General features: G+C 42.7%; 1 protein-coding gene across 1 annotated transcript in view; it reads left to right on the top strand.

Annotated features, from left to right (window-relative positions):
* Window positions 1-25,851, top strand: part of LOC146830898 (fibrocystin-L-like) — a 1,500,901-nt gene that overhangs the window by 1,409,749 nt on the left and 65,301 nt on the right. Inside the window, exons 79-80 of the mRNA XM_085605087.1 lie at window positions 10,694-10,843; window positions 20,079-20,235. Coding sequence (XP_085461213.1) covers window positions 10,694-10,843; window positions 20,079-20,235 — 307 coding nt within the window. The remainder of the gene's footprint in view (window positions 1-10,693; window positions 10,844-20,078; window positions 20,236-25,851) is intronic.

Below are 25,851 nucleotides of genomic sequence, written 5' to 3'. Positions count from 1 at the left end.
CCTAGCATAAGCTGGAGACCTTGGGAATATCCTGCCTAGATTTTGAGGAGTTAGATGAGTTCTAAAGAGATAATGGAACTGTATTCATTTCAACCAATACTTAGTTTATACATTTTAATTTTAATTTGTTGGTGAAATGGCTTTACACCATTCCCCATCTGCCTATAGGTCCAGTCAGCCTATTGCCCATCTTGCCCTAGCCATATGGCAACTTTCATATTCTGAGTTATGTTTTTTAAATGATCTGTTTGCCATAATGCTATATTTGGTGAAAACCGGGGCTCTCTCATTACAGTCTTTACAGGACTCTCCTTGACCCTTCCCACTTGTCTGATAATGTAAAGTTCTATCCTCGTGGATAGTTCTTCCCTTCAGCCACCTAACCGCATGTTGTAGCTAAAATGCCATATAAAACAGTGCAATATCTAGAAACTCCTGTCCACCACATTCCCAGGGTACTTTTAATGTGGACAATTCCACTCAGTTTCACCCACCTGCCCAAACTAGTGCACTTAGAAGTGAATACAACTTCTTAAACAATTTTTGCTACGTGAGATACATGCAGTTATGCAGTACCTATAGTCCGCAAGGCATGAATACCATCTTGGCGACCAAGATTCTACCCATAGCCGACAGTAGCAGTGTATTGCAAAAAACAGCTAAGCATTTCAGACTATTTGGCACTCTGCCTGGGTTGGAAATACATTGGTCTACCTCTTTGCGTAGCACTTGCCAATTATCGAAAAGCTCCTCAGTTCCCATTAATGCACACCTCCGATAGGAAGTTGGCTATGGTCTATGAAAGAAAATGAAAAACAATGGCCAATATAAATCTTTTCAGACAGCAGCTATGTTTATTTTAAAGAAAAATATCTGGCTTTCCTAGCTAATAGATTAAGAAAGTTATCTTTTTAAAAGTACTCTGGGATCATGTCTGTGGGTGAGGCAATTCATTACTTATGATTTCAATGGAGAGTCCACTTCCTAGGGAAACCTAGGATCATGGGTTAGTAACTATTTCCTATCTTTGTTGTATATGGAACAATACCCCACTTGTCGACTTTTCAAGATGCAATGTTGGAAGCAATATGATGTGCTGTTTTTTTTCAACAAGGCAGACTCTGTCAGCCTGATTCCACCCAAGTAGCCAATCTTCAGTTGATTGACAACAAATCAGCCAGACTGAATTTTAACGTTTGCCTATTCTTTTTTTTTTAAATATGTTTTTGTTTGGTTTCTATTGTATTAAAAGTGATTCACACTTTAAATGTTACGGTCATTGCACTTTCTTCTCTGGCTAATTTTCTTTTTTTTTTTTTATTTCATTAACACCATGAATTAAATATATATAGATGATTAAATACATCGGTACATGAGGCGATATAACCGAGAATAAATAAGCCATACAGAGAGAGTTAAAATTTCATCTTTCATATTATACAATAAAATAGCAGCAATTAATACATTCCCATATTTGAGGGGTTGCAGACTATTCAAACTATTATTGGCTTACCTCGCAGTTATTTTCTAATTGTAAAGCGGGGCCCAAATGCATGTTCCTACTTTTTTTGCCCTCGATCCCTTCCTTTCATAAATCTCCTTTTCATGATTAAAAATAGATAAAATCTGTGCAAGCCATTGTTGGAAAGTGGGGGGGAGGGGGGCCAACCATGCAGAGGAAATACACATTATTGCCACTGCCATGGCCAAGAAAACAAAGTATTGGTAGGCCACTGGCGTTCCTTCATTAGTAACCACCAAAGGCATTAACTCGGCTGTGAGTACTACCTTAATCTTCAAGGAATACTCTGTGAAAGTTTCTATAGCCTTCTTCAGGGTTTCTAAAATCGGACAGGTAGAAAACATATGAACAAAATCAGTTTCTGTACTACGGAATCCAGGGCACAGGACCCCTGCAGAGCCTCCCCATTAAGCGATCTTGGCAGGCGTGTAATAAGTGAAAATATTGTTTAATAGTGATGCGCCTGCAATGCAGCTGACCTCAAAATGGAGTGGCCAAACTTAAGCAAGTCTAGAAACTCGACACTATTCCTACCTAGTCTTTGTTTCCATTTCTCACAATGTTTCTCTAAATTATCAGACATCATTTTGGTCAACCCTCCATATATTTGTCTTATGTACACTCTTTTGTCCCCTAATAACCTCAAGCATGGGGTCTTTACTAAATGCTCTTCCCCTCCCTTTCTTTTTAGGTAGATAACTCTGCACCTGCAAATAGTTAAAGAAATCTTTCCGATCAACCCTGAAAAATAACTGGACTTTCTCAAATGGCATTATTCCACCTGCGTCAAGCAGATCCCCAATCCTCCCCACTCCAAGATCCTCCTAGCGTGATATTATAGCATCATTAAATATCTCTGGAAATACTGGGTTCCGAAAAAGCAAAGTATAAAAATGTATCCTCTCTAGCCCTAGTTTCCTCTTCATGGCCATCCATACATGGGATGCAGCCCATAGCGATCTGAATCTAACTTTCTTATAGTAGCTGGGTTCGTTAAATTTGAAGACCCAGTTAGGAGCCACCTTTCCTATTAACAACTCATATATTTATGGGAAACCATTGCTAAACTATTGGTCCACGATCTTTCCCCCTAGTAAACCCTGCATAAACTGAAGTGCTGTTGCCCAATAATACATTCTTAAGTCCGGGACTCCCCTTCCCCCTCTTTCCCTGGACAGCGTCATGAATCTGAGAGCCTTCCTGGGCTTCCCATGTGCCCATGTAAATTTATTAACCATTGTTTCCATCTCCTTGAACCAGTGGTATTCAATCTCCAGGGTTATTGTTCTAAAAACATAAAGAATCTTTGGGGGAAACATATTTTGGTAATATTGCACTGGCCCAAGATTGCAAGATGCAAATTGCTCATTCTGTTGAGATCTCTCTTCCCTTTCTGAATAACCGGGGTAAGGTTTAACTCCACAATTTGTTCCAGCTCTGATGTTATAATCATGCCTAGATAGACCACAGATTTTGTCACCCGGGAGTCACACAAATGAACCCTGCTATTTATTACAATTTGGGTTTTACCCTGGTTGAGCGAATAGGCTGACACTTTCCCAATTTCCATTATGGCTAAATGAGGATCAGATGTCACTACCACAAGATCATCATCATATCCCAAGATTTTGGTGTCATAACCTTGAACCGTATAGGTTCAATTCTCGAGTTGGTATCGATTTTCCAAATCAGGGGGTCTATGTAAAGTACAAATAAGAGAGGAGAAGCCCTGTCTTGTCCCCCTTGTGATCCGAATAGGTTTAGAGACGGGCTCGGGAGGCTCTATACATTACCCGTATAGCATCAATAAAACCTTTACCAATCCCAGCCCACTTAAGAGAAGCCCTCAGACACTTCCAGGAGACCCTATCAGACGCTTTTTCTGCATCAAGCAAATTATCGACGTAGGGTCCCTGGAGACTAAAGCAGCATCAAATAATGTAACCACTCTACGAAGATGGTCAGCAGTATCTCTGCCTGGGATAAAATCATGTTGTCTGGGGGATATCACCTTACCTATAATAAGGCTTAACCGACTAGCTAGCACTTTTGAAAAAATCTTGGTGTCGCTGTTCATGAGAGTTATGGCTCTATAAGACCCCATCTCATTAGAGGGTTTCCCCTTCTTTTAAAAAATAATATTAGCCCCAGCCCAAGATTCTGGGGGAGCCACCGCTTTCTGAGCCTGACACATTATTTTGATTAGATCGGCCCCTAAAGTTGAAAAAAAGACTAGCGAGATCTTATCCAGACCTGCAGCCTTTCCAGAGGGTATGTCTTTTAAAGTCCTTTAAATTTCTTCGCCTGAGAATGGGGCATTTAAAGATTTCGCTTCTTCTTGGGAAAACTGCTCAGTTCAAATAGAGTCAAAGTAGCCCTTTACATGTCTTTCCTCAGAAAACCCCTCGTTTTCATATAGTTTCTCATAGAAATTGCACAATTCTTCTCGTATTTCAGTAGGGCCAGAGAGTCCTAATCTCTTGTGATATTTAATCTCAAGGATCTCCCCACGTACATTCTTTTGTCTTGCCCGTATCACCAGCAAGTACCCCACCTGCTCACTATACTCCTAGCTGTCCTGCCGCTAAGTCTTATATTTTTCTGCAGCTCTTGCAGCCGAGACTTCCCCAATAGCTGCTTTTGCCAAAGCGAGCTTATACAAATTTTTTTATCTATACACAGCCCGTTGGTGATTGCCCTGACAAGTTCCTCCTCAACAACCACCAATGCGCTATATAGTTCCCTTAAGCATATGGATTGCATCTTATTGTGGTTCAGGCAATAGCTCAATGTCTCCCTGCTTAACCCAGACTTGAAGGCGTCCTAAACCCTACCAATTCCAGTGCTTCCCCTATTATATTCCAAAAATTCTCTGATCCATTCATTCATTCATTTTAATCAGGGTCCTGCAACAAACTCCTCTCAAATGTCCAGATATTTTCAGGTATCTCCACACCAGTGCATATAACTTCCAATACCAAAGGGTAGTACCCATGACATAACTTGAGGCTAATTTTCTATGCTGCAGGTAGATAATAATTGCTGTGAGACTAATAAAAACTCACCACTGATTTATGTGGGGCAGGGAAAAATGTACTACCCCAGTCATGGGGCCTTAAATATGGCCATACATCTGTAAGCCCATTATCGTGTATCAGGTTTGTGAGGGCTCTAAAAACCTTGCTATTCCGACAGAAATAGGTACCAACATAATTACCAGGCTTCCTATCCCAGAGCCCACTCAAACTGTCAAGCCACCCAGTAAGTTCTTAGTTAAGAAATTCAAAGATGTCGAGATCATCCCCCGTAGATCCATAAACAGAACAAATAGTAAATTTAAATTCAAGGTAATGTCATTCCACAATAGCCCAGCGATCAAATCTATATGTGACACACCTTTGGAATGTCATACCCACCTACGGGCCATTATGGCCATCCATCTGGCTCTGGTTTCCTGTGTGGTATATGCAATAAGATGATTCCTCAACTGTTTAAATACATTATTCCTTGCTCCCTCAACATGCTTCTCCTGCAGGCATGGAATATCAGCATGCACCATTTTTAAATCTTCCTTGACTTTGCACCACTTCAAGTGAGCATTTAACCCACATATATTTACTTTTGCGATTCAAATTCTTATCATGTTATTTTATACAGTTCCAACAAATCCTTTCTCGTTTCTCATATCTCATGGATGTCCTCATGTACCAGTGTTTTTTACCACTATTTTTGTACTCCCCTAAGTGACCCAGCCCCCCAAAGCCCATCCTCCCTCCCTCATCCACTCTCAAATACCTCGTACTCCCCACCCACCAACTTTGTGAGGCAAGCAAACCAGGATGGTCTGGATGATGAAATCTCTGCACACAGGACTCCCACCACAACTCGGGTCATAACCCACTTTAACACCTAAGTTAGAAACTGACCCTTACTATTAATACTGCTTAAACCAGCCCTTTAGAGTGAACCTATCAAGTAGACTACTAGAGGCTAAACTACTAAGTCTACGTTATACCAGTTCATCCACATACTCTTTAACTCTTATCTCCAAAGTGAAAACTCTAGTTGTGTTTTTAAATATTATTTTGAACAAGCTGAGTTAATTAAGTATGCCCGGCCCCCAGTGCCTGGCATGGTTGAATCAGTTGTCTGAGCCTCCAGCGTCTCTCTACACTAAAGTGGGAAAAATCTGGTCTTGAGAAAAACGTCTGACCCTCAAAAGTCTGTTTAGCATCAGGGCGAGACTTTGCAAACACAGCTTTGTGGAGCAATTTATTCCCTAAGTAAATTATAACAGCTCTTGGCTTCGGGGCTTCTCCAGTATATGACTGATAAAACTTCAAGGTTAACAGATGGTGGTGCACACGCTGGACTTCCGATTCCCAGTTCCATTGTTGAAGCTCGGCGAAGGCTCCCTTTTTCAGGTTCAGCATAGAAGACCGGATATCTCTCCCTTCAACTCCTTCGATACCCAGGATTCTCAGGTTGGGACTGCGCTGCCTATTTTCCAAATCTTGTAGTTTCCACTGGATGCAATAATCTGTAGACCTTGTGCCTCCATCTGCATTTGAGCCCTTTCAACATCATTTTCTACAGCAGCTGTCCATTCTTCCACTGCAGTTGGTCTAGTATTTGTATCTACACAGGCATTAGCCATCTTTCAGACTGCCCTTGCAGTTTTTAGTAGCCAGCCGATTCTTTTTCCCATCCACTCAGGTCTCTTTATGGAGCTATTTGATAGACTCATAAATCATCTTCAAGGAGGGTTCCTCAGCATGAGCTGCCTTAACCTCACTATTCCTGTGATAGAGATTCAGGATAAAGTTGCTATGTTGCAGAGTAATCCTACTTAAGGGTAGTGCTCAAGCCTTGTTTGGATGATCCTTCTGTGGCTGATCCTGATAGTAGGGCATCTCTGCTCCTTCTAGATTGTCTTTTCCTTCTTACCATTGTGCCTGGGACACCATTCTGGCTGCCAGGGCTGGAGCTAGATGACTGAATAATGCTCCTGATCGCTGAGTCTGTAAAGCTAATATCAGAGCAATCTGTTAGAGAAAAGAACTTATCCCCTAGCTCCTGGGAGTCTTCCGGCCCCTTAAGGCCCTTTCCCTCCTCAACCAGAGCGCTCTTGTCAATGTTGCTCCACATTGATGTTTGCGGCGGCTGGGGGAATCTTCTTCAGGACAGCAACAGATTACTATCTCTATAAGCACTGAGCGTAGAGGAGGGGTTACATGGCTTTGATTATTGCCTTTCACCAACCACCCCCACTCAGGGGGTTACCAGGAGCCTCAGGGACCTTGTTTGTCCTTCTGCCATTATTCCCAGATCTCTCTCATGGAACTCCACTCCAAGCTTAGCCCTTTCCTGGTTGCCACCATTGCCCTGCAGCTGGGACAAATTCCATGATGCTCTGTTGTTGCTGATGCTATTATTGCTGCAGTTGGCAGCACTAGAAACTTTTACTTTTTCCAGATAAAGTCTAGCATTCGTTCTTCCATCTTCTGAGTTGATAATCTCTAGGCTCGGTCTTCCCTTCAAGGCTTTCCTATTTGTTGGCAATGTTGGCCCCTGGTTTCCCTGCCTTGGGGCGCGGCAAAAGGGTAGGGTTTCCATTTGCAGGTGCTAATGTCATGGCAGTGGCACTGACTGCAGCATTATAGTATTTTGTTCGTGCAGTGTGAGCCATCTTGGGAGGCATCTCGCTGTTGGTGCCGGCACCGGCCATGAGTCACCTGAGCCAGACAGCCCCTCCTCCTCTGAGGGCCGAGGCAAATGCCAGGAAGAGCTGCAGCACGCAGTGATCAGCCAACGCTCCGGACAAGACTGCAGCCGCAAACACGCGGATCACTGCCCCAGTCCAAGGTCAGCAACGCGGGTGAGTCTTAACAATCATAAGGGTCTTTTTATCTTGGCGCTTTCCAGGCAGCTTCTCCATTATTCTGTGTTATGCAATCCAATTCCTGAGTGGTGGGGGAGTGGCTGAAGGAGCCGCTTACACAGATGCCATCTTGCCACGCACCTCAGTAACCTTTGCCTATTGAAGGAAGAAAATTCCCCCCAGGCCCATGCAATCAAATGCAACTTTTACCCTTCACACTGGCAGCCATTAGGAAGCAATGTTAGATGTAAGGCTGGTTGTCTGAGGTGCAGAGCCATTACTAACAGTGGCTCCAAATAAATCCAGATTTGCTTGACAAAATAAGGGCATTGAGAAACTTGGAGTTGCATGTCTGTGACCTGTTTGCATGTTCGCATTCTCTGCCCTGGAGGCTGGGTTATTGCTGTACAAGGACTTCTACGATGGAGGTTTAGTAGATATTGGAATTTAAGAGGCAAACTGTGCCCAAAAAGAAATCTACTAGCATTGCTTTTGTGATTATTCACAAGTTCTGATGTCTTAAGGCAACTGGTTGTAATTTTCTCCTTTGATAAATTATCTAAACAAACATCACATTCTAAAAAACACACCACATAGACATTCTGGTACTATAACACCAGACTTGTTTAGAATACAGACATGATCAGGTCTAAACTAGCTAACAAAAGGAATAGGATGCTTCACTTTGAATTTTCGCTGGCAAATATGACCTCCCACATTTTTTTCTCCACAACATGTCGGTTTCCTCTGTGTAACTTTATAGTGCACAGTCTAGGTTTGGATAAAGCTGGGTAGAACATTTAACTAATCTGGCATTATCACTTCCACTGTCCAATTATTCTACTCATTCAGTAACATTCCTGATGTACTCAAAGACTGTTTAATTGCAACTTTCCTTGCTGAACGGCCACACACGGTACTGCTGATTGTCTTGACCTGAAGATGGCTTGCTTATATTTGTAGTCACCTTAATTCTTTCTCTGAAGTCATTACATTAGAGTGCACATTATTAAATACACTTAACTGTATTGCACAAATTTAGGGTTGCTAGCTGCACAGCTTCGCTTACCGTTTGGGACTACTGTCAGTGTCCTGGCTATCACAGTCTCAAAGATAACTTGCCATATTTTCTATTTTTTGACAGGCACAGGGTGGGACAAGACACAAAACATATACTATCTGCTGCAATTTAAGGTCCCATTCTATGTCCCGGGCATTTAGGTGAATGACGTTCATGGTTTCAGACCATACGCACCAACCATGCTTCTCTACCAGTAGGATCATATATTTCTAGAAAAATATCCACAAATGTACCTTTTTTCAAAGAGATTCAAGACGGTTAGCATATATGAAATACCACATATGTGATACACTACTGTTACTGGTATGGCAGTGTGTTCAATATCAGAGGTTAGATACTTCCAGTTTATAACAAGCATTGGCAAAGGCACGCAGTATCACCTATGTAACATTTGTTGGCTTTGTCAATGTGTTTTTTAGCTATGCTGCACAGCAGCTGTGCTGATGTAAATATGTTTAAAAAAACTTTGACAAAGCCAATAGAGCTCATTTAGAAAAGACTTACTGGCTTTCCCAATGCTTGTTTTTGCATCCTGTTTTGCCTCAGTGATGGGCTTCTGAGGAGTGAAAGATCATGGATGTAAAATCATCTCCCTGAACCACAAGCAGGATTGCACAAACATTTATAAGCTATCAAGATCACCAGCAGGATATCGCCATGACTGTCAAGAGGCCCATTGTCAGGATGTTCACTGTCATCGAGCCCAGGTGCTTTTACCAACAGCAATATGGATTCTGGAACTTGAAGGTTTGTGTTTCCAGCTATATGAACTGGTGAACATACAATCTCATCAGGTGGGCCTGCAGTATCAGTGTACGGTGTGTTGTTGGTTAAAATGCAAGCACCAATGGGCCTCTTACGTTTTGGGGACCATATGTTTGCTTATGCCTCACATAGAGTGAGCACTTCATTTGTATTAAAAAAGCTGCAATTGGTGTGTGTACATAATGGGGTATAATCTGGTAAACTAGATATAGGTATATATCACAGTTCTCTTTCTACCTTAAAGCACTCGCCTATTATCAAAACATGAATTGTTCACCAACCTTTTGTTCACTGATTACGAGGTAGACGTCGTGCCATTGTATGCGTAATTTGTGGTTATTGGGTTCTCACGATACATTTGACTGAAGGAAACAATATAGAAGCACATTGCATTGTGTTTGTGCTGTAAATATGGTGCACGGATATGTTGACTTGTCAGCATCTCTAAGGCCTGCAGGGGGTGGAGGGCAATCCAACCTGCTACAAGGAAACCTGAAAACATGTTACTATAGACCAAAAACTCCAGCAAATAGTAAATCTGCAGAAAAGCACTATTCCCTTCTTTTCACCGGCCATACATTCTAAAGTTCAAGGTGTTTTACATTTTGATATACAGGAGAGCAGATGACAGAAGACATTTATTAAAACTCAAGCTTTATGCTTTGACTAATTGGCTTTGCCTCAGCCTATTTGCTCAATGCTTTATTCTCTCTTTATGGGGAAACTCTGCTAATATTAATTGATTTTTAGCTTTATGCTAATCTCACTCTTGCCTTTATTTTTGAGCTCTTCGTGGGCCCTAACTGTTATCATTTGTGCCACATTTCTTACAATAGGAATTCTATCCTATATGAAACACACTGTATGCATATTATAATATAATCTGCACTAACTATATTTTTCAATTCTGAAAGCCTGCTTGATATTTGTCTAATGGATCAGAGAATCTTAAACTTTAATTAGAAAATACAACTCTTTAAAACTTCTCACAAACTCTCATTATTGACTGAAATATTTTTTTTGTATTTGATAACTTTCTTGTGTATTATAAAGGAGCTCTTTTGGTCAAACTTTGGTGGCCAAGATTCATCACTTTGAACCACTGGTGTGGAAAAAGGGTGATGGTAATTCATGGTAATTGCAGCATATTTATTACATTTTCAAAGAGATTTCCGTGAGATTTCTGTGTTTATAGGAGCGACAAAGACATGCTGGACTGCCTGAAACTAATAAAGTCAGTGAATAGAACCTGAGAAAATGTAAGTTGCAAAACACAAAGCTAATAGTAAGCAAAGGGTGGAATGCATTCCTAGGCCAGCTTTCAGTATGTCCCCAATATGTCTTTGCAATCCAAACAGCATAGGGACCTAAAAGGTTGTGCATCATATGTTGCATTTTTATGTAAATGTACCTCATATGAAAACATGCCTTTATGTGTTTCCAGATGGCAAGTGATGAAGTAACAGAAAGAGCCGAACCACCAGCAAATTATGTGTCAACTGTAAGCAAACTCATTGTTGTTACCCAGCCTGAGGCAGGATTACCCGGGGCACTGCTTACTCAACAACCCTCGATACAGGCAGTGGATGACAATGTAAGGCATAGTTTGCAATCTTTAACTGTACTATTGCACATTCCATAAAGAGTAGTCATTCTGCTAGTGGATCCTTCCATGTATTTAGACTTTCCTCCTGAAATTGGATGATCTCAAAGTTACCACCCTTCTGAAAGTGAAGCCCAGGATGCTCCTGTCCATATTGCACCCATCATGTTTTACCTTAAACTGATCAGATGTCATTATTCTACTGTCTTGGTATATTTATTGTCGCCAATATTAAATGTAATTATTATTTGCTCCAAATTGGAGGAGTCTCTCCTGGTAACCGTGCTGTAATTGGGAAAAGCAGGCATTCCCCTGTCAGTGCTGTAGGTCACGTGGAAATATATGGCCTACCTGGATAAACTGATGTATTTAATATCCTGCATATTAAATCATCTGTTGATTCTTTAAATCTCCTTTGACACAAATGAGAAATACACTTTTAATTATTCAGAAATGCATTAGTTAATATTTTCCTAAGTCATTTTTAAAGGTTAGATAGATGAGAGTAAGAATTGAATTCCAGAATAGAGGACAACCTCCCTTACATGGAGAGTGGAGTCCTGAAAGCATGTTGGAGAAGTGGAGATCCCCTTGTGGCATGTGTGAGTTAATTTTTCAGTTCTGTGGGATGTTGCCAAGCAACAGAGGTGTAGGAGTATAATCCACCAAATATTAAAATAGATTAAGACATGGCCCAGGAGTGGTGCTTGTCTGTAATGACGGCTGCACTAAAAACAATAGAATTGAATGTCCCTAAAGTACTTAACAATGTGTCAGTTTTATTTGAACATCCTGAACTACCCCATGAGTCAATAGAATAATCAGTGAATGCGGCTTGATGCCATTGTTTCAGTTGGTAGCTTGATTCAGTTAAATTTTTTATAATATTGATAGGTCTGTGGGTGATGGGGGATTGGTACTAAAAGATATGCAATGGTCCCACTGTTTCTTGTAATATCGGGAAACATATGTGGTATCCTTTCAAAAGTCTACAATAAGCCTGGAGAATCTATGCCAATATTGTCAAGTTGATTGTCTATTCAAATTGGCTTGTCAATGATGGTACCCAATCTTTGGGCTAACCTACTGGGCATAATTATGGTAGCAAATATAGATATGTTAGACAAAAATGTGTTCCCTTCAAGCACATAAAGTTTTGTATTTTCCGCATTCAGATTCATAAAGAATATAACACTCATAACTGAAGGTTAACTAGTTTGTCAAGTTGCCTAATGTAAAATGCATATTCATATCCCTTCATTGCCTGATTTATTTTGAAAGGATCTACAACCAATGAAGACTTAAGAGAAAATGATTATCATTTACTTCCTACACTGTGAGTTGGCTTTGGTACATATTGGTCATAAATAAGTCAACCTATTTTAGTTTTTATTCAAATATTTCCCAAAAAGAGGGTGTGATTGAAAGAGGTCTATTTCCAAAAGGATAAGATGATCTCCAAAGAGATTCATGCTTACTGTAAAAACAAAAAGAGAAGTGCTAAGTATAGTTTAAAGGTGAGCTGCTTGAAAAGATACTCTCAGTGGCATTTCTAACACTGGCCAGGGTGTAACAAGGCCGTCCATTTTAGGGCAGCTCCACCAAAACCATGTTTGCCTGCTTTTTACTGTCCAGGGCTGCCACTTACACCAGGATCTTCCCAGCCAGGAAAAGTAAACAAATGTCTCCTTTTTGCTGGAAAAAGACTTCAGGTGTGTCAGGCACAAAAGTCAAAGAGCATCATAGACCTTTGCCTTTTTTTCCCTGAAGGCACTACCTTCAGTAAACACCGTTGGTGCTTTGTACGCTTAGTTTCTTCATCTGGCGCTTGGGGTCGGTCTACGAATTCCGACACTGGCACTCCAATACCTTCATCCCGGTTTTTGTTGTTCAGCTTTCCGTCATTCTATTTTCAGTGTACTGCTTCCTACTTTTGATAGAAACTGATTTGAGTTCATGGTCATAGCGGCATCTTTTCTAAACCTAACATTTAATCAATTCCAGCCTCTAGGTTCCTTAATTGAATCAATCCCCGTGTTTTGAAAAACTACACAGACAGACAGCAGAGGAACTTATTATTCAGGCTTTCCAAGTGAGCAGGCTACTTCTCAGCAATTCAATTCCTACTAGGAGGGCAACAGGCGGTGGTGGTGGTCCCTGACAATGTCCTCGTAGAGCTTCATGATAAAATCCTGCATCAGCAGTTCAGAATAACAACAAGGCCACTTAATATGGCATTGAGACAAAAGAGTCACAGACTCAGAGGTCACTCAGTGCTGCAAGAATGTAAAACTGGAATGAGACTGGGACACAGAAGATGGTTGTTTGTCCCTTATTAGTGTGTTCATTTCAGCAGCGATATCCAGGCCTAGTTAAAAGTAAGCACTTTATGTTAATCTAGGTTCCGGACCTGCAGGGCCCTCAGAAGCCCGAGACCCATGGCAAAATCCCCTGCCTAGTCCCAGTGGCGGCTGGTGACATTTGAAAGTGGTGAGGTGTAAAATTATTGGCATACTGCACCGCAGCGAGCGAGCGGAGCGAGCGAGCCCGAACAACCTAAGGGAGGTTCGGGGGGATTTCCCCCCCTAGAAAATTTTGAAAAACGAGTGGACAAATGGTGCATTTTCAAGCAAATTTGAGAAAGCAGGAAGGTTAATAAAGCAATTGTGAAAGTGCAGTTATTACATTAATAAAGAGATGTTAAATAACATAGGTAGCTGCTTATTCAAGCTTTCTTTCACCCCATAGTCCAGCAGGGTCTTGATACAAGACAGATAAGAGAAAAATCAGTGTGGTCCTCGACCAGGAAGACACTCATATTTCGGTGGTAAGAAGTAAAAAGATTTGTCAAATTGAAAACCTGAACTGCAATCCAACAATTATTTTCAAGTACATCTCATCTATGTTCAACAAGCCATGTTTTACCCATGATTGGAATTGTGAATCACCAAATAAACTGAGCCACTGCAATCAAAATCAACCAAAACTGTGGCTCAATATGTAGGCAGAAACAGTATAAAACAGAAACACAGTCTAAATAACTATGAAAGTGACACACAAATATTGACCATGCAACTCAAACTCCGAAATTCCAGATCCAATTCACTGCCAAAGCAGGCCTCCCATGTGTCATTTCATGTGTGTTAAGTGCAGTCTACAATGCATGACTTGCCAAAGCAAATTAACATTCTCTCATATTTAAAAATTCCTGTAGCAGACAAAATTTTAAGTTACCCCAAAGCGGGACAAGATTTTACATTCCAACATTCAATGGTCTGTTTCAGTGTCTGATTATAGTAGAGATAACTGTGTACATATGCTCATACCTATATCTGTCTTACTTCCTATGTCCCTCTTTTTCTCTCTCTAGCTCAACATACCCGTTATGCCCCTCTCTCTTTCTGCCACACTCTCTCATTCTGCCTCTGCTTAGCTCCATCTCTCTCTGTTCCTCTCTTTGTAAAAAGTGCAAAATAAAGTGACAAAGGAAAAGCAAAGCCATTGTGATCAGGAAGTCAAGCTTTGGCCCCACACAGAAGGTAATAGAAAGTATAGTAGCCAGCAACTCACTCCCCCTTGTACAACCGCCATATTAACAAATAAAGCGCGTGTGACACTAGCACTAAAGTAAAACATCGCGCACAGGACATTTTCCATATCTAGTGCCCACAAAACAAGAATGAACGTTAAACATCAAGCGTTGCGAAAGGTGCGGCCGCCATAATTACAGTTAAAAAGCCACATGGCGCACAGGACATTTTTCATATCCAGTGCATATAAAAGGAACACTAACTTGGTGAAACCCCCACGATTATAAACTATGCCAAGCAGAAATGTGTGCTTTGAACGCAGCCTCTTTCCCCATCTCAATTTCAATAAAGTTTATTGTTGCGTGCAATATTGGGTAAAACACAAGTTATTTCCCTTAACAATCTCCTTACTACCTGAGCCGAGGAGCCTTCCTGTAAATGCCGGGGTGACGAGGTTCAGGATTCGGGGCTGGGAGGATAGCTGGGGCTTATCTTTATGGCTGCGCATGTAAATAAATGCCATTATGTACCCGACTTTCAAACAATGGGCATTGCTGTCTAACTAACGGAAGAGCGCGCGACTGCTCAGCTCCGCCAGGACGAGTCTAGGATTTAGATAGAACGTGCTCCTTCGTGCATATATATCCTCATCTGTGCAGTAGCTGCCTTAACTCGATGACATTTTATGCTAATCTGTAACTCTCAGAAGTTGTACACAGACGTGTGCGGCGAACGCGTAACCCAATAAACTGCATACTGACTAGGAAAGTGACCTTACACTATCACCAGCAACACAAAGGTCGAACCCTAAAGCATCTCTCTCGTTCACCGGTGCAAATCAGTGTAAAAGGCAGCATTGCTCAACTTTCCGGACCAAAATATATTTGCGTTGGGGTGTTGAAGCAAGCACAGCACCTCCAATCTAATCGGGGCCACAAAAGGGCGGGTAGAGCTCAAACACACATAGGTATTCACATAAACCAAGGTCAACTAGAACATCATAGCCTGGCTTCGTGTAAAATGCTAGCACACAGTAAAACCAGACTCAAACAAAGGGCTCGTGCAATAATACCACAAGTGATAGTCATGCTCATATGATGTGTAATCGCATCGAAATTGCATATTTTGGGGCAAATTTACAAGCCCCTTGCCAGTCGCGGCTCGCGAGGGGAGAAGAGGGGGTGTCGTGCGGGGGAGGGGGCCGGGGGAGGGAGTATTAAAATAAAATCAATCCGATTCCTACCTGACCAGGTCCGCGCCGCCGGCCTCGGGTCCGTTCTGGCGCCAACAGTGGAACAGCCGCATCACTGCTGGGAAGTACTAGCAAACCCCTCTCAGCCAATCCTGGCGTTGTAGCAGCACCAGGATTGGCTTAGAGCAGGCCAGGGCAGTGTTACGCTTTGCCCGCCTGCCCATTAGGAGACCGAGGTTCGCTCTCCTAATGGGCATGCGCCAGCCTGAGCAGGCACCAGTGCGCATGACTGGGCACGGTGCAAAAATTGCCTACCATCCCCACTCATGCGCACTTGTGCTTGTGCTGCTGCCTGCCCCTGACAATCATGACTGTCAGTCAACATGACGCCAGACCGCCCACCCCCTTCAGACTCTGAAGGGGGTGGGCGGTCCGACGTCATGCTGACTGACAGTCATGATTGTCAGTTCTCCCTCGGAGCCGCTGCAGCTGAACTCAATTTAAATAAACTAAGAGTTTACGGTGCGGGCGCGGGCGGGGGTGGGGGGGCAATGCCCCAACGCCCCCAATGGACGCACCGCCACTGCCTAGTCCCCTTTTCTGAAGGCCCAGCCTCCATAGTGCTTGGAAGCTAGAATCTGAAATTCTACAATTTGGGATAATGGGCGTATGGAGGTGCACATGTCTGCCCCGAAATTGCTAAACATGCTTTTGTTCGCAAACATCGTCTGACTCAGCTGTATTCTGCAGCATAGAAGAGCATGCGGTTCGGTTAGAAGGCCTCAGGACAGATTCATAATCTGAGCGTTCATCGCTCACAAGAAGAAATGCTTCAACTGCTGATGAGCTGTGCTACCATCCCTGTACTGTGTCTTGCAGCATTACTAGTTCAATTTCACAGTTCGGAATGAATGAAACTTGTGCTGCAGCTGTGATATCCGAGCATTCAGATGCTTGACGTGGAGCTCATAAAAAGCCGTAGGCACAGAGTAGGAACAGATAATGTTTTTGACAGGTGGAATTTCATGTCCTTGGTGGTAAAGCAGTGTTCGATACAATCATTCTTTTCCACAGAAATATGAAAGTAGAGTTCCGGATGTGGCAATATGTATCTAAGAGATCGGCAGCTATAAATATACAAAAAGATAACTTTCTGATTCTTAATGAGAGATTTTTGTTGGAAATTCTGTTATTTTTGGTTGGCAGCAAAAGTGGGAGAGAGATAAACAAGTGCAGGGGCTTGAAACAAAATACTGTAACCTCAGCGACCCTCCAGTACCCATAGCTAGATTCAAAGTTCCAAACTGGCTTCAGTGGTGAACCAAAAGAAAACAAACTCACCTCCTGCATTCTGGCATGGATCCACCCGATCGCACAATGGGCAGCTTCACATGTGTGCTTGTCTGCTCGTGACGTCACGGGGCTGCCCGCACTTAAAATGGAGCATTTTTCTCTTTTCCCTGTTTTATCTCTACAAATGATTGGAGGGGGGCTCCGATCTGATAGTCTATGGTCCGTCCCCTCCATTGGCTCCATCCCAGTGCTGTAAATGGAAAAAAATAAGTGCAGGTACTCATTCAAATAAGCTAGAGGTGTGGGTGGGCGGGGCTAAGCGCAAGATATGATGGTACATATTGGCTTCTGTACCAGTTGCAGCACATATCAAAACACATGAAATGCGTTTATGTACCTGTGAGTACCGGTCCATTTAAAGCACTGCCACTGCCCTTTTCCCAAGGACAGGCTCATCATGTCTCTTGCTGGTTCCGTGCCTTTACATCCAAATGTCCCCTCCACTTGCCTCTCATCTTTACCCAGCCTGTATCCTTCTCTCGCTGGTTCTGCCTCTCTTACTCCCACCTCTCGCTTACTATCTCCACAAGTCTCTTACATTTTGTCACTGGTTCCTACATATATATATGATCCAAAGACACGTGTTAAGAAGAAATGCACCAGATTTTTGAAAGTACACAAATTTGTGTTAAAATGCCATTTGTAAGTCCATTAATGATTTCAGAACTCAGCAAATATCTGGCATTTTTATCCGAAAAAGCAGCAATCCTAACTTCACCTGTCACCTCACTTTACATTCCTCCCTCCCTCGTCCTTCTATGTTCGTCTCTTCTTTCCCCAACCAAATGCATGACCAGTTGTCATGGGAGCTAATTCCTGGAGTGTTCCAATGTTCCCTGCTGTGCATTGCCCTATGGGCAGTGCTAAATTCACACCCATTGTCCCAGTACCCCGGTCAGTCCCTGTTATCATGTAAATGCAGCAATTAGTGTTTGGACACAAAGGGAAGCAGCTCCTGTGCTAACATAAAGCGTTTTTCATGAAGGTCGAGTATTTTATTGCGCTGCCACATGCTTTAGCAGGGCCAGTGCAACACACTAAATGGGACTGGATGACTGTCTGGCAGTCCCAGCCCATTTCACTCACCTAATGGAGAGGGGTGGGGGCGAAACCACTTTCAGCCGAATGGTTTTTGCTCATCTGATCAACATAGCAGGGTCTGTCTAAGAGACCCTGCCCTATTAATCACAGCTGATGTAAGCCCTCTCCACAACCTGCAGTCTGGGGACATTCAAATGGACGCTGCTGGAATCTTCAGCAGTGACTCTGCAAAAGGCTACTGAGGGGGCTCATTGACTTACAAGTTTCTCGGGAGCCCTGCCCTGGAGGAGATGCCTAACCTGAGCCTGCTGTGCCGCTGATCAGGGTACCGGTACACTCTCTGGCTAAAGAGAAGTGGCGGTACTGACGGCAAGAAAATTCGGAAGTGCCGGTACTCAGTACCGGTGAGTACCGGCCCATTTAAAGCACTGCTCCTTCCCAAAACAAAGAGCACAAGAAATTGTAGCAGAGATACCACTAGGAGCCAGTGCTTCTCCACACAGCCTTAGTAAAGTAAAGCTCATTTAACTGTTCTCACAATACAGAGCAAGTAGGCAGCAATAAATGTGTAGGCAGTTTATCTAGGCCTGTTTTTGCACTTCTTTGATGGCCTTTCCATAAAAACAAAAGTGGCAGCATGCAGAGAACTAGGAACAGCATAGGTGGTCACATAAACAAACAAGGACTGGGTAGGGGGTGGGCAATAATGAGGCCGGCGTTGCACAGGTATGGAGCCCTCCAGGTCTGCTTGTACTGCTGCTCAAACAAGCCAGCACAAAGGAAACAAAACACGAACATATCATTACATTCCGCAAGCAGGGGCCAACAAAAAAATTGTGCCATTGTAACGCATAATTCATTAAGACACTAGAAATAGTACCTCAATCTCAACGTTTGCAGCGGAGGGACATTAATTAAGTTTAATTAATCTGTAGTCAAGCGGTGCTCCACACAAGCCACAGGAAGAGATGTACTGTGACTTCTGCCGAATTAGAAGGCAGCAAACGAAAGTGATTAGACTCTTAATCAATGGGTAATGTGGGCGGGCTAAAAGCACCTTCTGAGGTTTTTTTTACAGCACGGGCGCGATGCCTGCAGACTCGGCCTAAAAAGGGCATCAGGTCTGCAATACCTAAAATTAATTGGAAGACGTTTTGTCACTATTTGTTCATTTTGATTATCCAAGCAGCTTGCACCATGGAGGAGAAAGCAGTCTGGGGTAAAGGCCCAGGGATCCAGCAGGGAACTTTAAATACAGCAGGCCATCCCAAGCTAGACGTGAGTAGTTGGTTCGCTCAGTCCCCTAGCCCATACAGCACCCAGTTCCCTTAATGCTTCCTTTGGAGGAGGTCAGCAATGGGACATTTCCCCAAAACTGGCAGTTGTTTCATCCACCCAGGCCTTGCATTTCCTAGCTCATTTAGATCAAGGGGGAAGCTCGTTTTTGGCAGCTGAGCCACCCGCTCCTCTGCTATTGGGAAAACTCTCCTGAAGAGTAGCCGTTAATGGACACAGCATTGAGGGGGCCATCCATCCGATGGGATGACACCAACTTTTTTACTGCTGGAGCCCATTGCAGTCCCAGACAGGAAAAATACACAAATAACCCCTGTGCCTTTTGCTAAGACGTTTTTTATGGCCTGGCGGAGAGAGTAGACCTACTTCATTGTGTGCCAGAAGGGTTTCTCTGGGAAAATTCCTGATGAGCCTGGTGACTGACATTAGAGGGTATGTGGTTTATCAGCCAAATCGTTGTCAGTGAATTCTGCTTCTCTTTGTACTTAAACTTCCAAAACAGAAAACCTAGTTGTGGTAAGTGCCTTATAAATAGCCATAATAGTATTAGTAATATTAATTATAATAAATACAATAGCAATATTGATTCTCCTGTCACTTCACTGAACATTTACCACATGCATTTCTTTTGCCTGGCCACTCTATAAAAGAGTTGTTTTAAATGTTTTGTCTGATATTTGTTACTGTATAAACATTCTTACATGCCTGTTGGTCGCAAACTATTTTGAAGCGCAAATGCATGAGAGTAAAATCCTACTGCATATTGAGAAAAAGTAAAGAAAAAATAAAATCAATGTCTTTCTTTATGTTTTAGAACATCTGTGTAGCTGTTGATGCTAGTGCATTGACCTTGACAGCCAAACTTAAGAACTCAGAGGATGCATATGTTACTGGCGGACTTACAGGAAATACCACCATTTCATTCAGCAGCTGTTGGGCCAACTACACTGATCTTTTTCTAGTTCCATCTGGTAAGAATCTTTCTTAACCTACTGCACTAATTCATATAAGTTGTGATAACAATATTATGTAAAAATCATTACTTCAAGTTATATTTTAGTGACATCTTACCTGTTAAAAATTGGCTTAAAGGTTGAAGTGGGTGAAACCCTACTCAAGCAGCAACCACAATCTCTGTCAGGGTGAGACACAAGCAAGTCCCAAACTAATGTGCTCAACCCTCTGGTAGATTGGCACAAAAACAGCTAGGCTTTACTTGGAGAAAATGCATAAATTATGTATGCTGCACTTCAAACATTAACCCCTTCAGTGCCCATGACGAGCTGGACTCGTCATGGGCCGCGGTGGCGCTGTGCCCATGACGAGTCCAGCTCGTCATAGACCCCGCCCGCTAATTCAACGGCCGGCACAGGGCGGGGAAAGGGGCGGGCACAGAAGGGGTTAATGAAGTGCAAACGCAGCACAAGAAAAATCTGAGACCAATTTAGAAAAGAAGAGTAACATTTAATAAATTATGTGATACCAAAATAAAAAATATGTAATCAGTAGAACCAGAGCTATGCAATTTCAGAGTTTTAAGTAACAAATAGTGCCTAGAAGCACAAAGCACCGACTGAGGTTACCTGGTCGCACTGGACCGGAACAAAGTCACAAGTTCGGCCATCTGTGTTGGAGTGCTGAATTGATACAGGGAAGTTAGGTCTGTTTAAAAAACTACCTTAAATCCTGTTTGTGAAGTGTGGCAAGATCCCACGCTGAGGAAGCGTGGCTCACTGGTAGTTTCAGGGAAGCTGCGAGGCTGTGATGCAAAGTCCTGTGTCATTGTCAAGGATACTGTCAAGAGGGTCTTGTGGTGTGAAGGCCTGCATCAAGGGTGCATCCTTTCGCTTCTGCCCATGGGACCACAGCTGGACTGGCGGAGAACCTTCAGGCTCATTTCCAAGAGTACAGGACTGGGGGGGGGGGGGCAAGACACACAGCACACTGAGCCCTGGTGCAGGGTTTGAGATGGTTGGAGCCTTTCCGTTCCCAAGGCTCTGATCAGGAGTCCAGCCAACTAGCCCATGGAGTCACTTTGATCTTCCTGGGATAAAGATGCAGGTCAGATCCTTTCAATCTGGAAATAGGGCAGAAGGACAACAAAGTAGCAGTTCTTCTTGCAGAATAGCACAGCAGTCCGTCTGAGTCTTCCCCCAGGTCTAGAGGTATTCTATAGAGATGGGTCTGAGTACACTTGGTACTAGCTTTGAAGTAGGAGAACATTCCGGAGGTGCCCACCCCCAGTGGTATTTGGAATTTCCTGCCTCACTGCCCTAGCCTCAGCTTGTCTGTGGTAACAATAGACTAGTGTCAAACCCTTTGTTTGTGTGCCCAGGCAGAGCCATTGTGATGTGCAAGTGTGGTAGGTGACAGTTCCTCCCCCTCATCAAGTCAAAGATGGCCTATCCTGGCAACACATATGCTCATGTGTCTCACTGTCTGGGAGCAATACACAAAGACCAACTGCCAGCAACACCTAATCATGTGACAAAGGAAAACGCTGCAGGAACCAATTGGTTAGGACACGAAAATGCCAAATTTCTAAAATCAAAAAGAACAGATGATGGATGAATGCTGAACAAATACAACATTCACCCCCAGTCACAGATCCATCATCTGTTGTTTTTGCTTTTGTTGCCCTAAGTGGGAAGGTTATGACCAGATTTGAGTTCTGTGCTTACTGTGCCACTGTGCCACTGGATTGAAGCTAGCCTGGCTGATGAGGATTGATACCCCGGAAACCGGTCGCAGGATGCTCAGGGTCAAGACTGATTTGCATATGGCTGTGTCTATACTGGGGTGGGGTGGTGTGCAAAAAAATGATGAATTAAATGATGAATAAACCCAGATCTGTAACTGGGGACGAATGCTGATTTGTTCAGCATTCCATCCATCATCTGTTCTTTTCAAATTTCTAAAAGCGCCATTTTTAAGCTTGTGAATTAAAATCTAACTTTACTAATAAGAAGGTTTTAAGTTTCAATTCTTTAGACACCAAACTCTGCATTCTCACCTGCTCCCAAGTGAAAGTTATCACTTAATAAATATAATAGGTTAACCCAATGTTTTCCTATGAAAGAGGTAGGCCTTGCAGTAGTCAAAAAAAAAACTAAGATTTTCCATGGTCAGGTCATGTAAAATCTAAAAGTAAACGCCCAACTTTTTAAATAAACTGCACCCTGCCCTATGGGCTGTTTAGGATATACCCCAGGGGTGGCTTAAGTGTATTAAAAATTGAGGTTTAGACCTGGCAAAACTTTTACTTAGCCATGTCACAATGTCAGTTTGAAATGGCACATATAGGCTGTGATAGAAGGCCTGAGACATGTTTATAGGGCTACTACTAAGGGGGTGGCACAATCAGTGCTGCAGGTTCACTGGTAGCATTTACTTTACAGGCCCTGGGTACACATAATACCACTTTACTAGGTCCTTAAAAGTAAACTAAGTGTGTCAATTGGGTGTAAGTCAATTTTACTATGTTGAAATAGGAGAGCACGCTCACTTTAGCACTGCTTTGAAGTGGTAAATTGCACAGGGCTAAAGAAAATGAGATCAACAAACAAATGGAGGAGTAAGGCAAAATGTTTGGGGGGAAGACTAACCTAAGGCTCAGAGGTCCAACTTTTACATATATTAGCCCATTATTGTTGATACTGTCTTAGTTGAGTGACAAATAGCTCATGTTAAAATCCAAGAGCATGTTTTTGTGACCTATCAGTGCATGGTGTTGTTTTGGTACTGTTTTTTCAAAGTTAAAGTCCAAGTGCATGAATAAGAAAACAAAGCGAGATAAAGAGAGGTTACGAGGGCATCAGTATGTAAGTGGCACTCTATCGAGGTCACTGGCAAAGGAACAAATCCCTCATTAGCCCTTTGGTAGCTGTTGCACAAGCAACAGGTATTCTCCAGAGAATCTGTGATAGGTTCAAGCAACAACAGATTAAAAGTCAAGAGCCAACCAAATACAAAATTCCAACCCAATTTAAAAATATCAAAATTTAATTAGCAAAAAGCCGCTACAATGATTCAAATTAGATAAGGGGAACACAAAATATGAAAGGTTTTTGGAGAAGAAACAAGAAAATTGTCATGGTCGACCAGGACCTAGGCTCAGTCCAGGCTAATCGCAGTTGAGCAGAGGTTGGATACACAAGGTAGGTCAAAGTGCTTGCCTTCTGACATAGTATACTTTTTGGATGTCAGCCCCCCACTTGAGTCCAAGTGTGACGGTCCCCTGAAGTTAGATATGTCATTGTCAAGCACCTGTTGAAGCTGTTAGTTTTGGCTCCAAAAGTACTCAGCAGGACAAATTTGAATGTATTGATTTTATAATGAATGGCTTTACCACAGCACCTTGGTTATGTTTTTTTTTCTGATCTTCATTATTTGTAGAATATCTTCACACACATGCAATTACCCAGAACACTTTCTTGCAGCTTTCTTTTGGAAGAAAAGTGCAATATCAAAAAGAAAAGCATGTCTTTATGAGGCAACATTTTTTAACCTTTTTGACTTTATTCAAGTTATGCAAATTGATAAAATTAACTCATAGTATTTTTTGTTAAATAAACCACAGTGTTTACTCTTCTTAAACTGCCTTACACATTCCACAATTCACTCAATGTAAAACTGACACTTCAGCTTTTAGTAGTGCCTCTCTGGAGTCGCCGAACCTTCCTGAGCTGGCAACTGCTGAGAGTCATTCACAGTGAGATGTCTTTGTATCCTCCAAAATCGAATGCCTGAGCGCCAGTCATCCGAACCTCTTTACTTCGGCCAGGAGCACTGGTGACTGAAAGTAAGGTGTGGGACTCATGAGGGGAGTCTGATATTATGTCAGAGCATGGAAGAGGAGGATGAACACTCCTTTGCCCTGCTGAAGCCAGTGGATTTTGAGGTGTGATTTCCTCCTGCTTAGCCACAAGATGCTCTTCTTCGCTATACTTGAGATTCTTGTAAAGCATCCTCAGGAGGATTAAAATTTTGCTGTGGAAATAGATTAAATACGGCAGATGGCACCAATGTCATGCATCTCTTATAAGGTCTTTTTCCCTTCAGACGAAGGGCATCTGTCAAAAAGAGCAGCATGTTAGCTCATTGAACACTCCGAATAAAAAATGAGCCAAACCTGAAGCTCTCGAGTGCGGTCAAGAAGCCCAGAAAAATTGAGCTTTTAGTCATAAAATAGCATTAAAAAGGTACTAAAGTTCTGTGAGTTCTAATCTTTGAACTGAAAGTATCAGTAGTGCTTGATTGTATGGCTGTCAGATTTCAGGAGTTTACAGAGCTGATGTGCCCTTTTCACACTGATCATACTGGAGTATGTGTAGAACCACTGTGGAAACTGTTATTGTTTATTCTTTGTCTTTTAGAAAGATACAAAAATGTGTTTTATGCACAATTTACTATTTTTAGCATTTGGATAACATTTTTAAGATATGTTGCTGTCTTTTACGGAAATTATTATTTTCAGTAAAAAAAAGTGTGTATGTGCATTTGCGACCTCAGGACTGAAGTGCACTTCATCCCCCGAAAAGCAGTACGCCAGGCGGTGCGTTTGCAGAGTGGTGTAAAAAGAGGGCGTGGTCTCAGACCACTCTCAGCAATCCAGCTGTGTGGGGCTTACTGCAGGTAACAGGAGAGCTAATTGGCCCCCAGGGGCTCTCAGGAGACAAGGAGACTTTACCCCCAACCAAGAGCATGCCAGGAGGTGCGTTTGAAGAATGGTGGACAAAGGGGGCATAGTCTGTGTCTACGCCACAGCAATCCACCGTGTGGGGCTTACTGGAGGTAACAGGTAGGCTAGTTGGCCCCTCAGGACCCCCAGCAGCAAAGTGGTATTTAATCCCGTTGCATGAGTGCAACAGGGAGCGTGTTTGTAGAGTGGTGGGGAAAGGGGGCATAGCCTACTATGAGAACTTAGCAATGCTGCTGTGTGGGACTTACTGGAGGTAATAGGAGGGGTAGTTGGCCCCCAAGGTTGTCATTGGCGGCCAACTACCTCTCCTGTTACCTCCACTAATTCCCACACCGAGGGATTGCTAAGAGGTCTTCAGAGGCCACTCCCCCCTTTCTCCACCACCCTGCAAATGCACCTCCTGGCACAGTACTGGTTGGGGGATGAAGTTCACTTTACTCCTGAGAGCCTCTGGGGGTAAGAAGCCCTCCTGGTACCTCCTTTAAGTCCTAAGCAGCGGAATTCCTGAGCGCTGGTTGGAGGCCTAGCCCCCGTTCTCCACCACTCTGCAAAGGTGACTACCAGTTAAATAAGCATTCTTTTGCATTTGCAAGAGTAAGAGCTATTGGTGTTGTAAATCCAAAAGTTGTCTACCAATATTGTTTGGAGTGGAGTGGATGTACTTTGTGTTTAGTGGAAGTATGTGGTATGCTTGTGATGTGAAATTGTGTGGATAGAAAGTATGTGGTATTTAGTGTACAGGAAATATGTAGAGAGGGATTATGTGTTATAGAGAGTAATTATGTTGTATGGTAGTCTGTATTGTGGAGTGGTAACCTCAGGTTTAGTCTTCCTCGTTTCCAAGAAGTTAAATTATGAACTCAATGAAACAAAAAAAGAGGGAATC

Source organism: Triturus cristatus, chromosome 5_1, assembly GCF_964204655.1.
Source record: "Triturus cristatus chromosome 5_1, aTriCri1.1, whole genome shotgun sequence".
In the NCBI taxonomy this organism is placed as follows: Eukaryota; Metazoa; Chordata; class Amphibia; order Caudata; family Salamandridae; genus Triturus; species Triturus cristatus.
The sequence above is the reverse complement of the archived record's forward strand: the minus strand, read 5'-3'. Positions and strand labels throughout refer to the sequence as shown.